We start from the raw sequence: 17909 nt of genomic DNA, 5'->3' as shown, positions 1-17909 counted from the left end.
GGGGGCAGGAGGAGAAGGGGACGACAGAGGATAAGATGGCTGGATGGCATCACGGACTCGATGGACGTGAGTCTGAGTGAACTCCGGGAGATGGTGATGGACAGGGAGGCCTGGCGTGCTGCGATTCATGGGGTCGCAAAGAGTCGGACACGACTGAGTGACTGCATTGGACTGAACCGAACCTCACTCTGAATGAAACCGCACCATTCCACCCTTTCTTTCTGACGCAGATTTCGATTCTGTCCACAAAGCAAGCCCACCCCTGGCCAGCGCCCAGGATGCTCTGTTGCCATCAAGAACCAGTGCAAGCTGCAGTCCAGTAGGAACAAGGACAAAACCAGCCCTTCTCAGCTAAGCCTTCTGCCCTTCTGGAAATCATCTCTTTGTCCCGATGAAAGGGAAACCTCACAAGTAGAAAAGCTGAGAGTATGTAAGACAAGTAAATTGTTACTGAGACACTTGGAGCTGGGCCTCTCTTGCTGTCTGGGCTCATCATGTGGTAGTTTCTCCTGTCCACAGAATATGGGTCACCTACTCCCCGTCAGATGACTGGACTGTCTCACTCCCACTGCAGTAGGGGCACATTTGAGGACTAAATCCATTCAGGTGGCTGTTTTTGTTTTTTTTTTTTTTTAAGATTTTTTTTAATGTGGTCCATTAAAAAAATCTTTACTGAATGTATTACAATATTGTTTTCGTTTTATGCTTTGGTTTTCTGGCCACAAGGCATGTGGGATCTTAGCTCCTCGACCAGGGATCAAACCTGCACCCTTTGCACTGGCAGGTGAAGTCTTCACCACTGTGCTGCCAGAGAAGTCCAGACACAAGCATTTTAAAATTAATATCTTAGGAGGACTTGAGTGCTCTTGAGATGACACAAGAGCTCGCTGGTGACTTTGGCATGGGCCAGAAAAGCCATCATTCTGAAATCTGCCTCCTCCCCACCCCCCATGCTTCCACCTGGCAGATGGCAGTGTCATTTATCTATTAGTGACCTTTTCTGATGGAGCTTTAAGTTCTGAATTAATTATACCTTCATTCCTTTTTCTACATTTCCCTGCCATGCAGTTACCTAGCAGCGATTCCTCCTTGCCGCAGATTAGATACTCTGGGTTTGCCATCCTTGTCAATTCCGCCCGAGACCGTCAGCCCAAGGGTAGTGCCTTCCTTCTTCATCAGTTCAACCACAGTGGAGCCCTTGAATTCCTCTGTTAAAAGAAAATAATCTGCTTTAGTAAGTGACAGCAGAAACACAAGGGGTAGTCTTTGTGGGTGGTGAGGTGATTCCTCCCCACAAACACTCTGCATTTTTTCTTTTGTGGGAAAAGTTCTGCGGCCTCTTTTCCATTGCAATTTGCGGAGTGCCTTGTAAAGATGAGCATGCAAATAAAGCGGAGCAGCAATTCCTCTAAAGGTTATTAAAATGGGTACCAGTGGAGTGCTTCGTTCTAGATTCACAATAAATAGTCTGACATGGCTTATGTACAAGGATAATATTCGCCCTTTGTTTCCTGTCATTCTGAAGTGACTTTCTCTCGTGTTTCTCCTTGTAACTCTGAAGGGAGCAATTGCGAGTCATAACGTAAAGGGGCTGGAATGGAATTTTAAATAATAATACAGTGCAGCAGCAGACTCCAAGTTTGTGATACCTTGTAGCTGAGGAAGATGAATGACATAAGAGAAGAGCTTTCTACAAGTTCAAGGAAAATATTATTGACTCTAGTTTTTCTTTTTTTTTTTGGTCTTTCAGAAAACAAAGTACAATAGCATTATTTTACAACTTACATCATTTCTTACAAAATGTGTCACACTATATTAAGGCAAGGTTGGTCCTCAGAATCCCCAGGGAATTCTGTTAATTCTCATTCTCTCCTGAAATTTTTAAATGCTACCAATCTTTTGGGGGTCATATCTACAAACCAAGTATGCATGCATGCTCAGTTGGTCCCACTCTTTGTGACCCTAGGGACTGCAGCCCCACCTGGCTCCTTTGTCCATGGGATTTCCTAGGTTAAGAATACTGGAGCGGGTTGCAATTTCCTACTCCAGGGGATCTTCCTGAACCAGGGATTGAACCTGTGTCTCTTGCATCTCTTGCACTGGCAGGTGGATTCTTTACCACTGTGTCACCAGGGAAGCCCCACACACCAAGAGAGAAGCCAAATCTTTTGATTGAAGGCACCACAGAAAGAAAACTTGACTCTCCTTGCTTTCAGAAATAGAAATGCCTTAACAGTTACCCATCCAGAGGTTAACTATGACAAGCATTGTTTCAAAATTCTGTTTGTTATCCCCAACTCTGCATACACTCTCTGGGTAGGAATGGGGAAACTCAACAGTTTTCCAACTCTTCCTGAATCAGGTTATGAATTTCAGGGGTTATGAACTCCTAGGACATCAGAGATTCTCATGTTAAAATGCAAGAATAGGCTTTCCTTTTCAAAGTCAAAAAAGCGAAAAGTATTTGCACACCTCTGCCCTTTTCTTAACTACATATGTCAGTGTTAATTATCCTTTCAAAATTTTATGAGTGCATATCATAAAGGTTTTTGAATTATTGCTGCTGGTCTCCCATCCAATTAGCCAATAAAAAAGTCAAATTGTGTTAGGGAAAGAAATAATTTCTCATCTTGTCTAGTGAGAACAGAGTACCTGGGAAAAGAAGACAGGGACAGGCCACTGATTTCGATGTATTAATGTCAGTCTAGGCTGGGGATTGCCAGCCTTGCATACTTCTCTTTTCATGGCAGTTTCAGGACACTGCATACCTGAGTTGTTGCTGATTTAAAACAGAACCCAAGGAAGAGCCTATGAGTGTGAGTGACATCAGCTGCATTTACTACCTTTTGAATGAGAGATCAAACAATGATTGAAATTCAAGAAGTAAAATTCTCTGAGTGCTGAAGAAGTGATGCTTTTGAACTGTGGTGCTGGAGAAGATTGAGAGTTTCTTGGACAGCAAGGAGATCAAACCAGTCAATCCTAAAGGAAATCAACCCTGAATATTCACTGGAAGGACTGATGCTGAAGCTGAAGCTCGAATACTTTGGCACCTGATGCAAAGAGCAGACTCGCTGGAAAAGACCCTGACGCTGAGGAGGGCAAGAGGAGAAGGGCGTGACAGAGGACGCAGTGGATGGACTGCATCAGCAATGCAATGGACGTGAGTTTGAGCAAACTCTGGGAGATGGTGGAGGAGAGGGAAGCCTGGCGTGCTGCAGTTCACGGGATGACAGAGTTGGACACGACTCAGCGACTGAACAAGAAGTAAAATTCTTGTTGAGTATATAAAAGCACAGGGCTTTTTACATCGTTGACCAGGTGCATTTGTAACAAAAGTCCATGACAGTGTGCAGTTCACATGCCCCCTCAACACAGAACAAAGCCACCCTCTCTGCACTCCATAAAGGAATACACAGGCACAACTGATAGCTGAAGAGGTCAGCTTAACAAGCAACCCCTGTGAGTCCTCCTTGGCAAAAGGCTAGGTAAAAATAAGGTTAACAATAAAAGAATGAAAATTACAAAATAGATGATGGCTATTCACATTACAGAGACATAATGTGTTCAACAACTCTGCCCAACGAAAGAATTTTTCGCATTTTCTTTAACTATGTAGATTGATTCCCTTTGGTTAAGCAGTTTATTACAGAGCTGTACTTGAGGAGTTGGGAGCCTTGGTTTTTAAGGGTATGTCTTAAAGGTCAATTAGAAATACATAGAGAAGCAAGTCTTAAACAGTAACAAGCAAGTGAGAATTAAGTTTCAATTAATAAGAACTTCACTCCTACTCAGGTTTTCAAGAGTGTACTTTCTGGATAACATGGGATATAGGACATGAAAAGAAAGTGAAAGTTGCTCAGTCGTGTCTGACCCTTTGCAACTCCATGGACCTTCCAAAGGATCTTCCCAACCCAGGAATTGAACTGGGGTCTCCTGCATTGCAGGTGGATTCTTTACCAACTGAGTTATCAGGGAAGCCCCATAGATTCAGCCTTATAAGATGCGGATGATGCAATTTTCTCCAGAAGGTATCTAGGTCCTTCCCAGACCTCTGGCTGAATCTGAGAATCTAGAAAAGCTAAATTCAATGAGTTTAATTTGATCTCTGTTAAAATACAAATCCATCGGGTTACTTTTAAAACTAATAATAGTCAATTACCCTCTTGTTTAAAAAGATTTCAAACCTTTCCCCAATAGTTAGTTCTAATAACACGAAAGAAAACATTAATGTACTGTACCACTTAACTGAGTAATTTGTGTACTCACCGATTCTAGCATTTACTAAGTGCTTACTATGAACTAGACGATGAAACTCAAAGATGGAAAAAGTCAGAGGTTCTTAAAGCGCAGCCACAGAGGCAAATGAATCAGAGAGCACCACGCCACAGTGTGGGTTGTGGGGGAGGCGGCCACAGAGGAGGTGGTCTTGGCAACAATGTGAAATGAAGATTTGCTGTTCCAAATATAACATCAATTTCACAATTTTGTCTTCTGTCTAATTCGTCTGTATTTATCTATTAGGATTAGCAGAGTAGAACAGACCAAAGGGGGAATCTAAATTAGGCAAAACTCAGGAGTAAGGATAGAATATTGTCGCAAGAAAATGTGCTGAATCACAAGAATGTTAACTGCCAATAAATATCTCCAGACCCTGCAGGACTGACTAAATCATTTATGGGTGTTTCCGAAAGGGAGAGGAGAAAAGCAGCAGTGTGGAGAGGGAGGAACAGGCTTCTTGAGTTGGCTTTCTGCTAACCTGCAAGCTCCACTACACTAATCAATCATTTTATGTCTTTTTTGGTATTTAATGTTTGCATAATGACCTAATGGCGAGGAGAAATGAAGAGAGATGCATTCATTTGCATGAGTTCCCTTGTATAGCAAGGTTTACTGAACAAAACTCACAGTGAAACACGTCAGTATATACTGACAATTTCTTTCTTTGTGATTTAAATTGCAAATGTCCCTCCCCAAATTAAGAGGACTCTAGTAAAGATGGCAGTCTCTCCATATTAGCAAGCAGCTCAGGGAACAGATGATGCTCAACTGGCGAGGAATGAGCCGGTTGTGGATTTGACATTTTCTGCAATCACCATGTTTAATTATCTTAGAAAAGAAATTGCAGGTTTACATGCATACCAGTACACACTCAACCAATAAGAATCTCACTGCTAGAATGAAATTTAGTTGTTTGCTGTTTTTCTTTGGGCTTGTAATTCAATCCTCTTTAAACTCTGGAAAGTTTTAAGAGAAGTAACAGTGATACCTGGCAAAAACAAGAGAAGTATGAAAAATTCTTGCAAATGAATAAGAAAATTCAATAACATAGGTGGTTAAAAATTAATATGCAGAAAACCATAGCCTTTTACAAACAAACACCAACTAGTTAATGTTCTTGGAAAAGAAAAAAACTCCATTTACAATAGCCAAAAAACTAAAATCCCTAAGGAAAAAAAAAAGAAAAATAGCACGATCTCTGTGAAGAAAACTTTAAAACACTTCTGGAGGGAATACAAGACCAGAACAAAAGAAAAGGTATCCCATTCATTCATTCATTCACTTGGTAAAAACTGAGCACTTACTATGTACCAGGCACTGTTTGGAGATACAGAACTCAACCAAACAGAGAAAATCTCAGATATCAAGGAACTGATATTCCATAACCCAATGTAAAAAATACGCCAATTCTCCCTAAATTATAAAGTTCACAATATCAATAAAAACGCCAATAGGATTTGTGGGCACAAGGTGTATTTTACATTATTGCAAAAATGGAACATGCATCCATGCAAAGTTTCTGGGAAAAATGATATTCCTAAAGTCCACCAGCTGGCTGTTTAATGTTGTTATGAAAGAACAGAAAGCGCCTTCACAGGAAGGCAGGCTACTGAAAGAGATGCTGGGTTATGACTGGATGTTACACCACCAAAGGTATCGCCCCTGAGAGAGATTGAAGAAGAAAGAAAGAAAAGACGTATCAAAGGCATAGGGCCTACAGAACTCAGATCAGACCATCTTAATGCTTTGTAGTATGAAGATTGCAAAGTTTTGCATAGAATAAACATACAGCATAATCATCTTGTTTTGTTCTGTGAACTCTTGGTGTCCAGAAATTCTTGCCTCATCGATTATTTTAAAAGTACAATTAGGCTTAACAGCAGGAAAAGAGAGTTACTTGTAATTTTTAGAAGGTCCCTAAAATTCAGGGGCTAAATGATCAGGCAATTGCAAGGTGAACAACTGTAATAACACTTGCTGAAAGCAGGGAGATGGACAAAAAATGACAATTACAACAAAGAGTGATGACAAGAGTAAGCGTAGGGTCACCATGGTGCAGCCTGGGAGGATACATCACCAGACTGGATAAGTCGTGCTCTGGACAGTTCCTCAGAGGAGTTATTTCTGAGTAGGGTCTTGAAGGCAGCCTCATCTCAGCAAATGGAAGGGCAGAGTTAAAGGCAGAGGAACAAGAAATGGCAGATGATGACCTAGGATTTGGGATGCGCAGTTCAATTTGCACTTTTTCAATTCTGGATGCATGTTAGAAGCATCTGGGGAGCTTGGAAATACCAGTGTGTGGACCCACCCCAGACCAAATCAATCTGAACACCACCTCCTGGTGGTGGTTCAGTCACTCAGTCATGTCGGACTCTTTGTGACCCCATGGACTGTAGCCCGCCAGGCTTCTCTGTCCATAGGATTTCCCAGGCAAGAATACTGGAGTGGGCTGCCAGTCTCTTCTCCAGGGGATCTTCCCAATCCAGGGATCGAAGTCAAAAGTTTTAACTGTGAGACATTTAATTGAATCTTTTAAATAAATATGTATTTATTTATTAACTTATTTATGTGGCTTCATCGGGTCTCAGTTGCGGCATGCAGGATCTTCGTTGCATCCTTTGGGATCTTTTTCATTGTGACACACAGGTTCCAGAGCACGTGGGCTCAGTAGCTGTGGCACTTGGGTTTACTTGCAGCACGTGGAATATTAGCCCCTGACCAGGGGTTGAACCCACATCCCCTGCACTGTTAAGGTGGATTCTTAACCACTGGACCAGCAGGGAAATATCTTAAGCGAATCTTAACTGTAAGAGTCACATGTAGTTGCAAGAAATAATGCAGAGAAGCCCCTGATCCCCTTTACCTTGTTTTCCTCTGATGGTAACATCTTGTAGAACTATAATACTTATATTATATATAAATAAGATATTTATCTTGATGAAGTCAAGATACAGGCATTTCCATCACCACAAGGGTCCCACAATTATCCTTTATAGATCACCCACTATGCTCTTACTCCAGTGCTTTTTAAAAACTCCTCACCCTATTCTCTGTGTTTATAACTTTGCCATTTTAAGAATGTTAAATAAATGCAGTCACACAGTGTAAAACTTTGTGGTTGACTTTTTACACTCAGGATAATTTTCTGGTCAGTTACCCAAGTTGTGCATAGCAAGGGCTCCTTTTGCTTGTTAAGTAGTGTCCCATGGTATAGACATACAAAGTTGGTATCACCGCCAACCTGTTGAAGGACATTTTGGTTGTTTACAGTTTGGGGCTACTGTGAATAAAGCTGCTACAAACATTCATATATGAGTTTCTGTGTGGACATAATTACTCATTTATCAGGGATAAATGCCCAGGAGTACAAGTGCTAAGCCATACAGTAGTTGCATATTTAGTTTTCTAATGAGCTGTCAAATTGTTTCCAAGATAGCAGTACCATTTTGCATTCCCACCAGCAGCTTGTGAATGACCCACTGGCATTCTCACCAGTACTTGACTGTTCCTGTTTTTATTTTAGCCATACTGATATGTGTGAGATATTTAATTGAATCTTTTAAATAAATATGTATTTACTTAAATAAATACATGGTTTTCAGTGATACCTAACTATGGTTTTAATTCTTGGGTAAGTTGAGCCATTTCTCTAATGGGAAATGAGGAAATTTGTGTGTGTGTACTTATTTGCCAGTTGCATATCCTCTTTGGTGAAATGTCTTTTCAAGTCTTTTGCCCATTTTCTAATTAGATTGTTCGCTTTCTTATGGTTGAGTTTTGAGTTTCTTATATACTTTAGATACTAGTCCCCAATTGAATATGTGGTTTGCAAATATATTCTTTCAGTCTGTAGATTTTATTTCATTCTCCTAGCAAGGTCTTCTGCAGAGCCAACAGTTTTAATTGTGATGAAGTCTAATTGATCAGTTTCTCTCTTTATGGGTCATGCTGCTGTCAAGTTTTAAGAATTCTTTGCTGGGCCTTAGATCCTGGAAATTTCTCTTGTTTCTTCTACAGTTTCTACAAGTTCTTATAAGTTCTATAATATTATCTAATAACCATAATATTTACATTTAAGTCTGTTATCCACTTTAAGTTAATTTTTTTTTACATAAGATATGAGATTTAGTCACGATTCATATAACTTGGGGGGCGGGGAGTGGGATGGGTGTTCAATTACTCCAGCACCATTTGTTGAATAGGCTATCTTATCCACCAAATTGCTTTTGAACCTTGTGAAAAATCAGTCTGTCACTGATTCAGTGGACATGAGTTTGAGCAAACTCCAGGATATAGTAAAGGAGGGAAGCCTGGCGTGCTGCAGTCCATGGGGTCACAAAGAGTTGGGCACGACTGAGCAAATGAACATCAACCACAGTCCCTTCACAGATACCATGCAGCCTTCATTACTGTATCTATACAATAAGTCTTGAAACTGTGTAGGCTGATTGCTTCTATTTCATTGTTTATAAAAATTATTTCAGTTCTTCTAGCTCCTTTGCCTTTCCCTATAAATATTAGACTGCTGCTGCTGCTAAGTCGCTTCAGTTGTGTCCGACTCTGTGCGACCCCATAGACGGCAGCCCATCAGGCTACCCCGTCCCTGGGATTCTCCAGGCAAGAACTCTGCAGTGGGTTGCCATTTCCTTCTCCAATGCATGAAAGTGAAAAGTGAAAGTGAAGTCGCTCAGTCATGTCCGACTCTTAGCAACCCCATGGACTGCAGCCTACCAGGCTCCTCCATCCATGGGATTCTCCATGCAAGAGTACTGCAGTGGGTTGCCACTGCCCTCTCCAAAATATTAGACTAATCTTGTCTATATCTATAGGAACTTTTGCTGGTATTTTGATAGGATTTGGATTAAAGCTATCAATTTGGAAAGAATAGACATCTTTACTATGTTGAGTCTTTTGATCCATAAACACAACATGTCTTTTTAACTATGTAGAAACTTCTATGATTTCTTTCATCAGCATTTTGTAGTTTTTAGCATACAAGCCCTATACATGTTTTGTTAGTTTTACACCAAAGTATTTTATTTTGGGTGTAAAATTGAAAATAGTATTGCATTATTAATTTTGATGTACATATGTCCATAGCTAGTATACAGATATGCAATTGATTTTTATGTATCTACCTCATACATTGTGGCCTTGTTGAACTCACTTAAGAGTTCTAGGAATTTTTTTGAAGATTAGAGTTTTCTATGTAGACAATCATGTCATCTGCAAGAAAGGATAGTTTTTATTTGTTTCCAATCTATATGCCTTTTATTTCCCTTCCTTGCCTAAAGCACAGGCTAGAACTTCCAGTACTCTGTTGAATAAGAGTAATGAAAATAGATATTCTTGCCTTGTTCCTTATCTTAAGGGAAAAGAATTCAGTATTCCATCAAGTATTATATTACCTGTAGGTTTTCTGTAGATTTTCAAGTTGAGGAAATTCCCTTCTATTCCTTTCCTTTTTTTTTACTGAGAGTTTTTATCATGAGCTTAAATTTTGCCACATTCTTTTTGCACTGATATGATGATGTGATTTTTCTTCTTTGGTCTGAAAATATCCTGAATTACATTGATTGATTTTCTAATATTGATCCAATCTTGCATTCCTGAAATACACTCCATTTGCTCACAGTATGTAATTCTTTTTTTTTTAATATTGCTGAATTTCACTTGCCAATATTTTGCTAAAGACTTTTTTGCACCTGTTAAAGTGAAGGTTGCTCAGTTGTGTCCAACTCTTTGCTGCCCCATGGAATTCTCCAGGCCAGAATACTGAAGTGGGTAGCCTTTCCCTTCTCCAGGGGAATCTTCCCAACCCAGGGATCAAACCCAGGTCTTCTGCATTGCAGGGAGATTCTTATCAACTGAGCTATGAGGGAAGAATTTATATTCATGAGAAATACCATCTGTAGTTTCTTTTTTTCCCCCTTTGGTTTCGGTATCAGTGTAATAATACTAGCTTCATAAAATGAATTCAGAAATGCATCCTTTCCTCTTCTATTTTTCTGGAAGAGATTGTGTAGGATTGCTGTTTATTCTTTTTTAAAACATTTGGTATAATTTTCAATGAAGCCATCTGTGTCTGGAGTTTTTAAATTACAAGTTCATTTCCCTTAATAGTTAAAGGACTGCTCAAATGATCTATTTGAGGTTCGGTGAGTTGAGGCAGTTTGTACTCATCAAGGAATTGGTCCCTTTCAATTAGATGAAGATCCTTACAGGTGGGGAACTGGGCAACGGGATCTTTTTTAAAACCTCCACAGGTAATTCTAACATGCAGTCAAGATTGAGAAACACTTGTTTAGGTTTAGCCTGTTATTAGCGTAAAGCAGTAGATTTTGTGATGACAACATGAACTTGGGAAAAAGACAGATTTGGGTCAAGGAGAACCATTAGAAGGTCACTGCAGGACTCTAAGATATTAATAACTTAGGCTAGGCTGTGTCAGGGCTGCCCAGGTAGTGCTGGTGGTAAAGAACCCGCCTGCCATTGCAGGAGACATAAGAGACCTGGGTTTGATCCCTGGATCAAGAAGATCCCCTGGAGGAGGGCATGGCAACCCACTCCAGTATTCTTGCCTGGAGAATCCCCATGGACAGAGGAGCCTGGTGGGCTACAGTCCATAGGGCTGCAGAGAGTCGAACACAACCGAAGTGATTTAGCACTCAGGTTGTGCCAACAAATGCAAAAATGAATAATGGTCCAAACACAAAGGAAGCTTATTTCACTCACATAGAAGCCTGAGCGGGGTGGGTGTTCCCAATCAGCAGCCTTCTCTGCTTCACATGGAGATTCGGGGATCTGTGCTTTCTTCCATTTTGTGCCTCTGTCATCCCCCAGGGCTCTGGTTCCCAAACTGTGCACAAGGCGCCCCATGGTTCCAGTGAACTCACAGAACCATGGTGAACTATCTTTACAATGCGAGGGAATTACAGCCATACTTGGTATCAGTTGGATACAATACCACCTACTAGCTACAGGCAGTTTTGGTCAACATTAGCACACAGCCCTGCTTTTCTTGATAGCCTATCTTTCCAATGCTTTTTTCTTTTTTTGGGTGGTGGTTTCTGCGACAAGAAAGGAAGTTCCATGTGGCATGATGTGGAACAGGAAATGAACCTGTCAATGTTTCATTTGATTTGAAGGTTTGAGAAACTGTGCGCCGCCCAACAAACACATATCATTACTAAGTACTTGTGGTTCTTTAAATTTATACATGGTAATGGTTAGGAGATAATATGAATTATATTGCTTGGACCTAGCTACTAATAAGTGGAGCTACTGATATTTCATTTGACCTAGAAGTGCAGTGAAAAAACTACTGAGATGTCAAGGACTCTGTGAACAAAGAGAGTTTGGAAACTTTTGCCTTAGGACTGTATCTTGTCTGCATTTCCCTGGGGGAAGGAGACAAATGACTCTCTTAACAGCCACCACTGGCCTGCTTCTGTTCACATCCCAAGGGCAAGAACTGGTTCCATATCTACATCTAATTGCAAGGGAAGCTAAGAACTGGAGTGTGGACAGATGTTAAAGCAAAAAGGGAGGCATGGACTTGAGGGGATGGGTGGGGTAACATGAGAGAAACTGCAATCCATCAGTAGCTGTGTGGATGGCACTAACTCCAGATACACTGTGATGAATTTCCCTGAGTTAGGCACACATTAGTGTGTGGGGAGCGAGGAACTGGGAGGGAGGGTGGATCTCAAGGTTTCCACCTTGTTTGATTTGGGGCTGTTGACACCAGTCACTAAAAGGGAATTAAGGAAAGAGGAAGTCTGTGTTGCTGAGACTGATTGGAGAAGGTGAAGTCACGTGATATAATGCTAGTTACAGAGAACTGAAATGAAATTTAAGTACCAGGGAAACCCTAGTCTTAGAATGGTTTTTGTCACATTCCAAACACAGGGTTTGTAAGACCCTCACCTTGGAGTCGTATCACAAAAAGAGAAAAGGCATTTTAAAAGCAATCACTGGGGCTTCCCTGGTGGGCCAGTGGCTAAGACTTTATGCTCCTCCTGTCGGGGGCCCGAGTTCGATCCCTAGGTGAGGGAACTAAATCCTGAATGCTGCAACTGAAGATCAATTAAAGACCCTGCATGCCACAACTAAGATCGGACACAGCCAAAATGAATGAATAAATAAATAAAATGTTTAAAAACCTAAAAAGAGAAAAGTAACCATCATGGGCACATTCAGCAAAATGCGCCCTGGTGGAGCTCTTTGTCAGTCATTCAGTCGTGTCTGACTCTTTGAAATCCCATGGACTGTAGTGCGCCAGTAGCCACTCCCTTCTCCAGAGGATTTCCCCAACCCAGGGATTGAACCAGGGTATCCTGCACTGTAGGCAGATTCTTTACTGTCTGAGATACCAGAGAGCTCTTTACTTACTGAACTTCCATTCACTAGCAGATTTTAAAAATTATATCATAAACAGTAAGATAGAAATGCTATTGATGAAAACTTAATACACAAAGTCACAAACTTTCAGATGCTAGTGACAGAGATGGTGTTTTCTTCCCACCTGTGTGTCCGGTGCCTAGAATGGCACCTGGCAATGTGGTAGGTGCTTCCTGGGAGCTGCTGAATGAATGGGTACATCAGTCCCAACACAGGGAATTATGACCTGGAGATGAGCATCAGCTTGTGGCAAACAACTCTTGCTGGGTGGTGCCAAGGCAGAATGATAAAGCAGGAGGACACAATTAATTCCCTAAGCTTCTTTGGTTGATTGTTTTTTTACCATTGCCTTCATAAGGGGGATTGAAGCTCACACCAGAATACTATTGGAGAGAATATTATTGCTCACAATACAGTGTTATCTGTATATTACTTTCAGTGGTGCCACTGGGAAGTTTATCCCCCTCAGGAAATAAACAGATGCTTTTTCCAATACTCATTTCATCCCCTGGTTCAGCAAAGCTGCTGGGCTCAAAGCTGGGTTTCTGTGATGAATGGCTGCATTTTCTATCTCAGTTCTTGCCACCCAGACTAGTAGGGAAAGGTCTTCTGGCACTTTCCACCTTTGTTTAGTGACATGAGGGATGTACCAGAATTTTTCTCATCCCCTGGGAATCTGAACATAAGTCAAATTCATGGCAGGGATGTACAACACATAAATACTACCTTTCACAAATATTCATGTGAAATAAAATTATGATCTGTATTTATCTCCCAGGGTGACGGGGTGGGCTAGATTAATATCTGCATGTTTCTCAGGCCACCTCTAGAGAAAGAGGACACACAAATCTGCAGTACCAACCACAAAAATCTGAGACCCCTGAAAGTACATGATGCATAACCAGCATTTTTATAAAATAGATAAAGCAGACATGTGGATTCTTGGTGTAAGTGATTTAAATATGTCTCTTGAAGCATTTAGAAAAAATATCACTGCTTGTAAATTACTGCAATACTAGGATTCTTTCAGCTTTCTATTTTCCTAAAATCGATGATTTAACTGTCAAAATTTGCTACTAAGTTTCCCAGTGTCACAATTTATAAGTTATTTAATTGTTTTGGGGGGAGGGAGTCTTAGCTTCCTTATCTGAAGCAAGGATAATAAAAGTATCTACCTTCAGGTGAAGAAAAAGGAACCCTTCTACACTATTGGTGGGAATGTAAATTGGTGCAGCTACTATGGAGAACAGTATGGAGGTTCCTTAAAAAACCAAAAATACAGCTACCATATGATCCTGCTGTTACACTTGTGGGCATGTACCCAGAGTAAACTAATTCAAAAAGATCCATGCACCCCAGTTTTCAACTGCAGGACTGTTTACAGTAGCCAAGACATGGCAACAATCTAAATGTCCATTGGTGGATGAATGGATAAAGATGTGGTATATATATTTTATATATACACACACACATAGATATATGCACAGAAGGGCTTCCCTGGTGGCTCATATGGTAAGAATCCACTTGCAAGGCGGGAGATCTGGGTTAGACCCCTGGGTTGGGAAGATCCCCTGGAGGAGGGCATGGAAACCCACTCCAGTATTCTTGCCTGGAGAATCCCCATGGACAGAGGAGCCTGGTGGGCTACAGTTCATGGGGTCACAAAGAGTCAGATGTGACTGAGCGACTAAGCACAGCACAGCATATGCATATAAAATAGTATTATTACCCAGCTATAAAAAGAATGCACTAATGAAATTTGCAGAAATATGGATAGACTTAGAGATTATGTATTAAGTGAAGCAGCCAAAAACAAATATATAATAACACTTATATATGGAATCTAAAAGAATGAAACAAATGAACTTATTTATAAAATAGAAATAGACTCACAGACATAGAAAACAAACTTATGGTTCAGTTCAGTTCAGTTCGGTCGCTCAGTTGTGTCTGACTCTTTGCAATCACATGAATCGCAACATGCCGGGCCTCCCTGTCCATCACCAACTCCCGGAGTTTGAAATGCAAAAAAGCAAAATGGCGGTCTCAGATCAGTTCAGTCACTCAGTCGTGTCCGACTCTTTGCGACCCCATGAATTGCAGCACGCCAGGCCTCCCTGTCTATCACCAACTCCCGATGTTCACTCAGAGTTGCATCCATCGACTCAGTGATGCCATCCAGCCATCTCATCCTCGGTCGTCCCCTTCTCCTCCTGCCCTCAATCCCTCCCAGCATCAGTCTTTTTCAATGAGTAAACTCTTCGCATGAGGCGGCCAGAGTACTGGAGTTTCAGCTTTAGTATCATTCCTTCCAAAGAAATCCCAGGGCTGATCTCCTTCAGAATGGACTGGTTGGATCTCCTTGCAGTCCAAGGGACTCTCAAGAGTCTTCTCCAACACCACAGTTCAAACGCATCAATTGTTCAGCGCTCAGCTTTCTTCACAGTCCAATTCTCACATCCATACATGACCACTGGAAAAACCATAGCCTTGACTAGATGGACCTTAGTCGGCAAAGTAATGTCTCTGCTTTTGAATATGCTATCTAGGTTGGTCATAACTTTTCTTCCAAGGAGTAAGCGTCTTTTAATTTCATGGCTGCAGTCACCATCTGCAGTGATTTTGGAGCCCAAGAAAATAAAGTCTGACACTGTTTCCACTGTTTCCCCATCTATTTGCCATGAAGTGATGGGACCAGATGCCATGATCTTCGTTTTCTGAATGTTGAGCTTTAAGCCAACTGTTTCACTCTCCTCTTTCACTTTCATCAAGAGGCGTTTTAGGTCCTCTTCACTTTCTGCCATAAGGGTGGTGTCATCTGCATATCTGAGGTTATTGATATTTCTCCCGGCAATCTTGATTCCAGCTTGTGTTGCTTCCAGTCCAGCGTTTCTCATGATGTACCCTGCATATAAGTTAAATAAGCAGGGTGACAATATACAGCCTTGACGTACTCCTTTTCCTATTTGGAACCAGTCTGTTGTTCCATGTTCATTTCTAACTGTTGCTTCCTGACCTGCATACAGATTTCTCAAGAGGCAGGTCAGGCGGTCTGGTATTCCCATCTCTCTCAGAATTTTCCACAGTTTATTGTGATCCACACAGTCAAAGGCTTTGGCATAGTCAATAAAGCAGAAACAGATGTTTTTTTGGAACTCTCTTGCTTTTTCCATGAATAGCTGTCTGGGGAGACCTTACAAATAGCTGTGAAAAGAAGAGAAGCGAAAAGCAAAGGAGAAAAGGAAAGATCTGAATGCAGAGTTCCAAAGAATAGCAAGAAGAGATAAGAAAGCCTTCCTCAGTGATCAAGGCAAAGAAATAGAGGAAAAGAACAGAATGGGAAAGACGAGATCTCTTCAAGAAAATTAGAGATACCAAGGGAACATTTCATGCAAAGATGGGCTCGATAAAGGACAGAAAACTTACGGTTACCAAAGGGGAATATATAGGGAGGGATAAATTAGGAGGATGGGATTAACATATGCATACTACTGTAGATGAAATAGATAACCAATCATATTTTGTAATAACATGTAAGGGAAAAATCTGGAAAATATGAATCACTTTGCTGTACACCTGAAACTAACACAACATTGCATTCAATTATACTTTATTTTAATTAAAGTATATACATATTTTGGAGAAGGCAATGGCACCCCACTCCAGTACTCTTGCCTGGAAAATCCCATGGAGGGAGGAGCTTGGTAGGCTGCAGTCCATGGGGTCACACAGAGTCGGACACGACTGAGCGACTTCATTTTCACTTTTCACTTCCATGCATTGGAGAAGGAAATGGCAACCCACTCCAGTGTTCTTGCCTAGAGAATCCCAGGGACGGGGAACTTGGTGGGCTGCCGTCTATGGGGTTGCACAGAGTCGGACACGACTGAAGCGACTTAGCAGCAGCAGTAGCATATATATATTTATCTTCAAACAAAGTTGTATAATTTTTGCTATAAAACATTTACTGCTTTTCATACACCATTCTCTGTTCTTGCTTTTAGATCAAGCATAAGAATTTGTTTTCAGAATATGAGTCAAGGGCATGGTTTCCAGAGAACTGTGAGGTGGTGTCCAGGATCACTGAGACTTGTACATTCCTGTGCACATGAGTGCCCGGGCACACACACACCTGGCCCAGACAAGCACACACACCACACCACCACATTCATCAGAAGCAGGCCCTGGAAACAAGACAATGCTCTAAACTATACTTCAATTAAAAAAAAATGACCTACCCTTAGGGTGCTGTGAAGATAAAGTAATAAAATTCTCATTAGGAACTTACTATAGTACTTGCCACATAGTGTTCAATATATAAGCTAGTCATGGTATTACTGTTATCATCATTATTATTATTTGGTTATAGGAAAAATTTCAGGTACGCAGGTTGCTAATCTTCTTCTGTATTTTGATTGTTATGAAGAGAAGACAAAACAATTAGCAGCAGTACTTAACCACTGGTTGAAACATAGATTCCTTTGAGAATCTAATGAAAGCCATGGGTTCTATTTCAGAAAAATTGTGGCTACCATTTCAGGGGAATTCATGGATACCCTAAACTCCATCCATGTACTCTACTTAAGAAATCCTGAAGATCTGAAGTTAGATTAGATTTGAGCAAGGTGAAAATCAAAGAACACCCTCTGGCGGACATTTTATGATCTGTGTGCATTTCAGGTAGGGGTCATGAAACAGCAAATAATGTCAAACCTATCAGTGATATGTTCCTATTGAGTCATTTAAAAATCAAGATGAAACCATATTCAATTTTTCAGAAACAGGAGATGACTTGTCTCAGTGAAACTCCCCTTACTCCTGAGTGGGATGGCCTGAGAGGTAGACATTTATATCTGAGAATCCATAAAGACAAGCAAAAGGCACTGGCCAGGAAAGCCAATAACTGCACTTGTCTCAGGAGCCCTAGGCAATTTTTCTTCAGGAAAACTTCCCCATCTGTGACTTTTTACTTGCAGGTGGTTGTACTCAAATTTTGAAAGTTGCTGACATGATTGAAACCGAGATTCTACAAGTGAAACTAAGCAACTGGCATGGCTAAATTTGAAATCACTCTGATCTTCAATGTTTTCCTAGAGAAGCTAACTTCATTTCCACAGCTACTTGTGGATCATTTTGGTCCAAAAACATTTTGTGAGGATCTGTTATTTTCAGACTCTGCTAGGGGTTAGCATTCCCAAGACCCCATAACCACAGCCTCTACCTTT

The 17909-nt window shown here is 40.9% G+C and overlaps 1 protein-coding gene across 11 annotated transcripts in view; it reads right to left on the bottom strand.

Moving 5' to 3' along the window:
* GRIP1 (glutamate receptor interacting protein 1) overlaps positions 1 to 17909 on the bottom strand; it is a 762378-nt gene that overhangs the window by 172601 nt on the left and 571868 nt on the right. For all 11 annotated transcript variants that reach the window (XM_069584696.1, XM_069584697.1, XM_069584701.1 and 8 more), the window contains exon 3: positions 1073 to 1208. In XM_069584696.1, the coding sequence (XP_069440797.1) occupies positions 1073 to 1208 (136 nt within the window). The remainder of the gene's footprint in view (positions 1 to 1072; positions 1209 to 17909) is intronic.

Source organism: Ovis canadensis, chromosome 3 (genome assembly GCF_042477335.2).
Source record: "Ovis canadensis isolate MfBH-ARS-UI-01 breed Bighorn chromosome 3, ARS-UI_OviCan_v2, whole genome shotgun sequence".
NCBI classification, from domain to species: Eukaryota; Metazoa; Chordata; class Mammalia; order Artiodactyla; family Bovidae; genus Ovis; species Ovis canadensis.
Note: the sequence above shows the minus strand (reverse complement) of the source record. Positions and strands in the feature narration are given on the sequence as shown.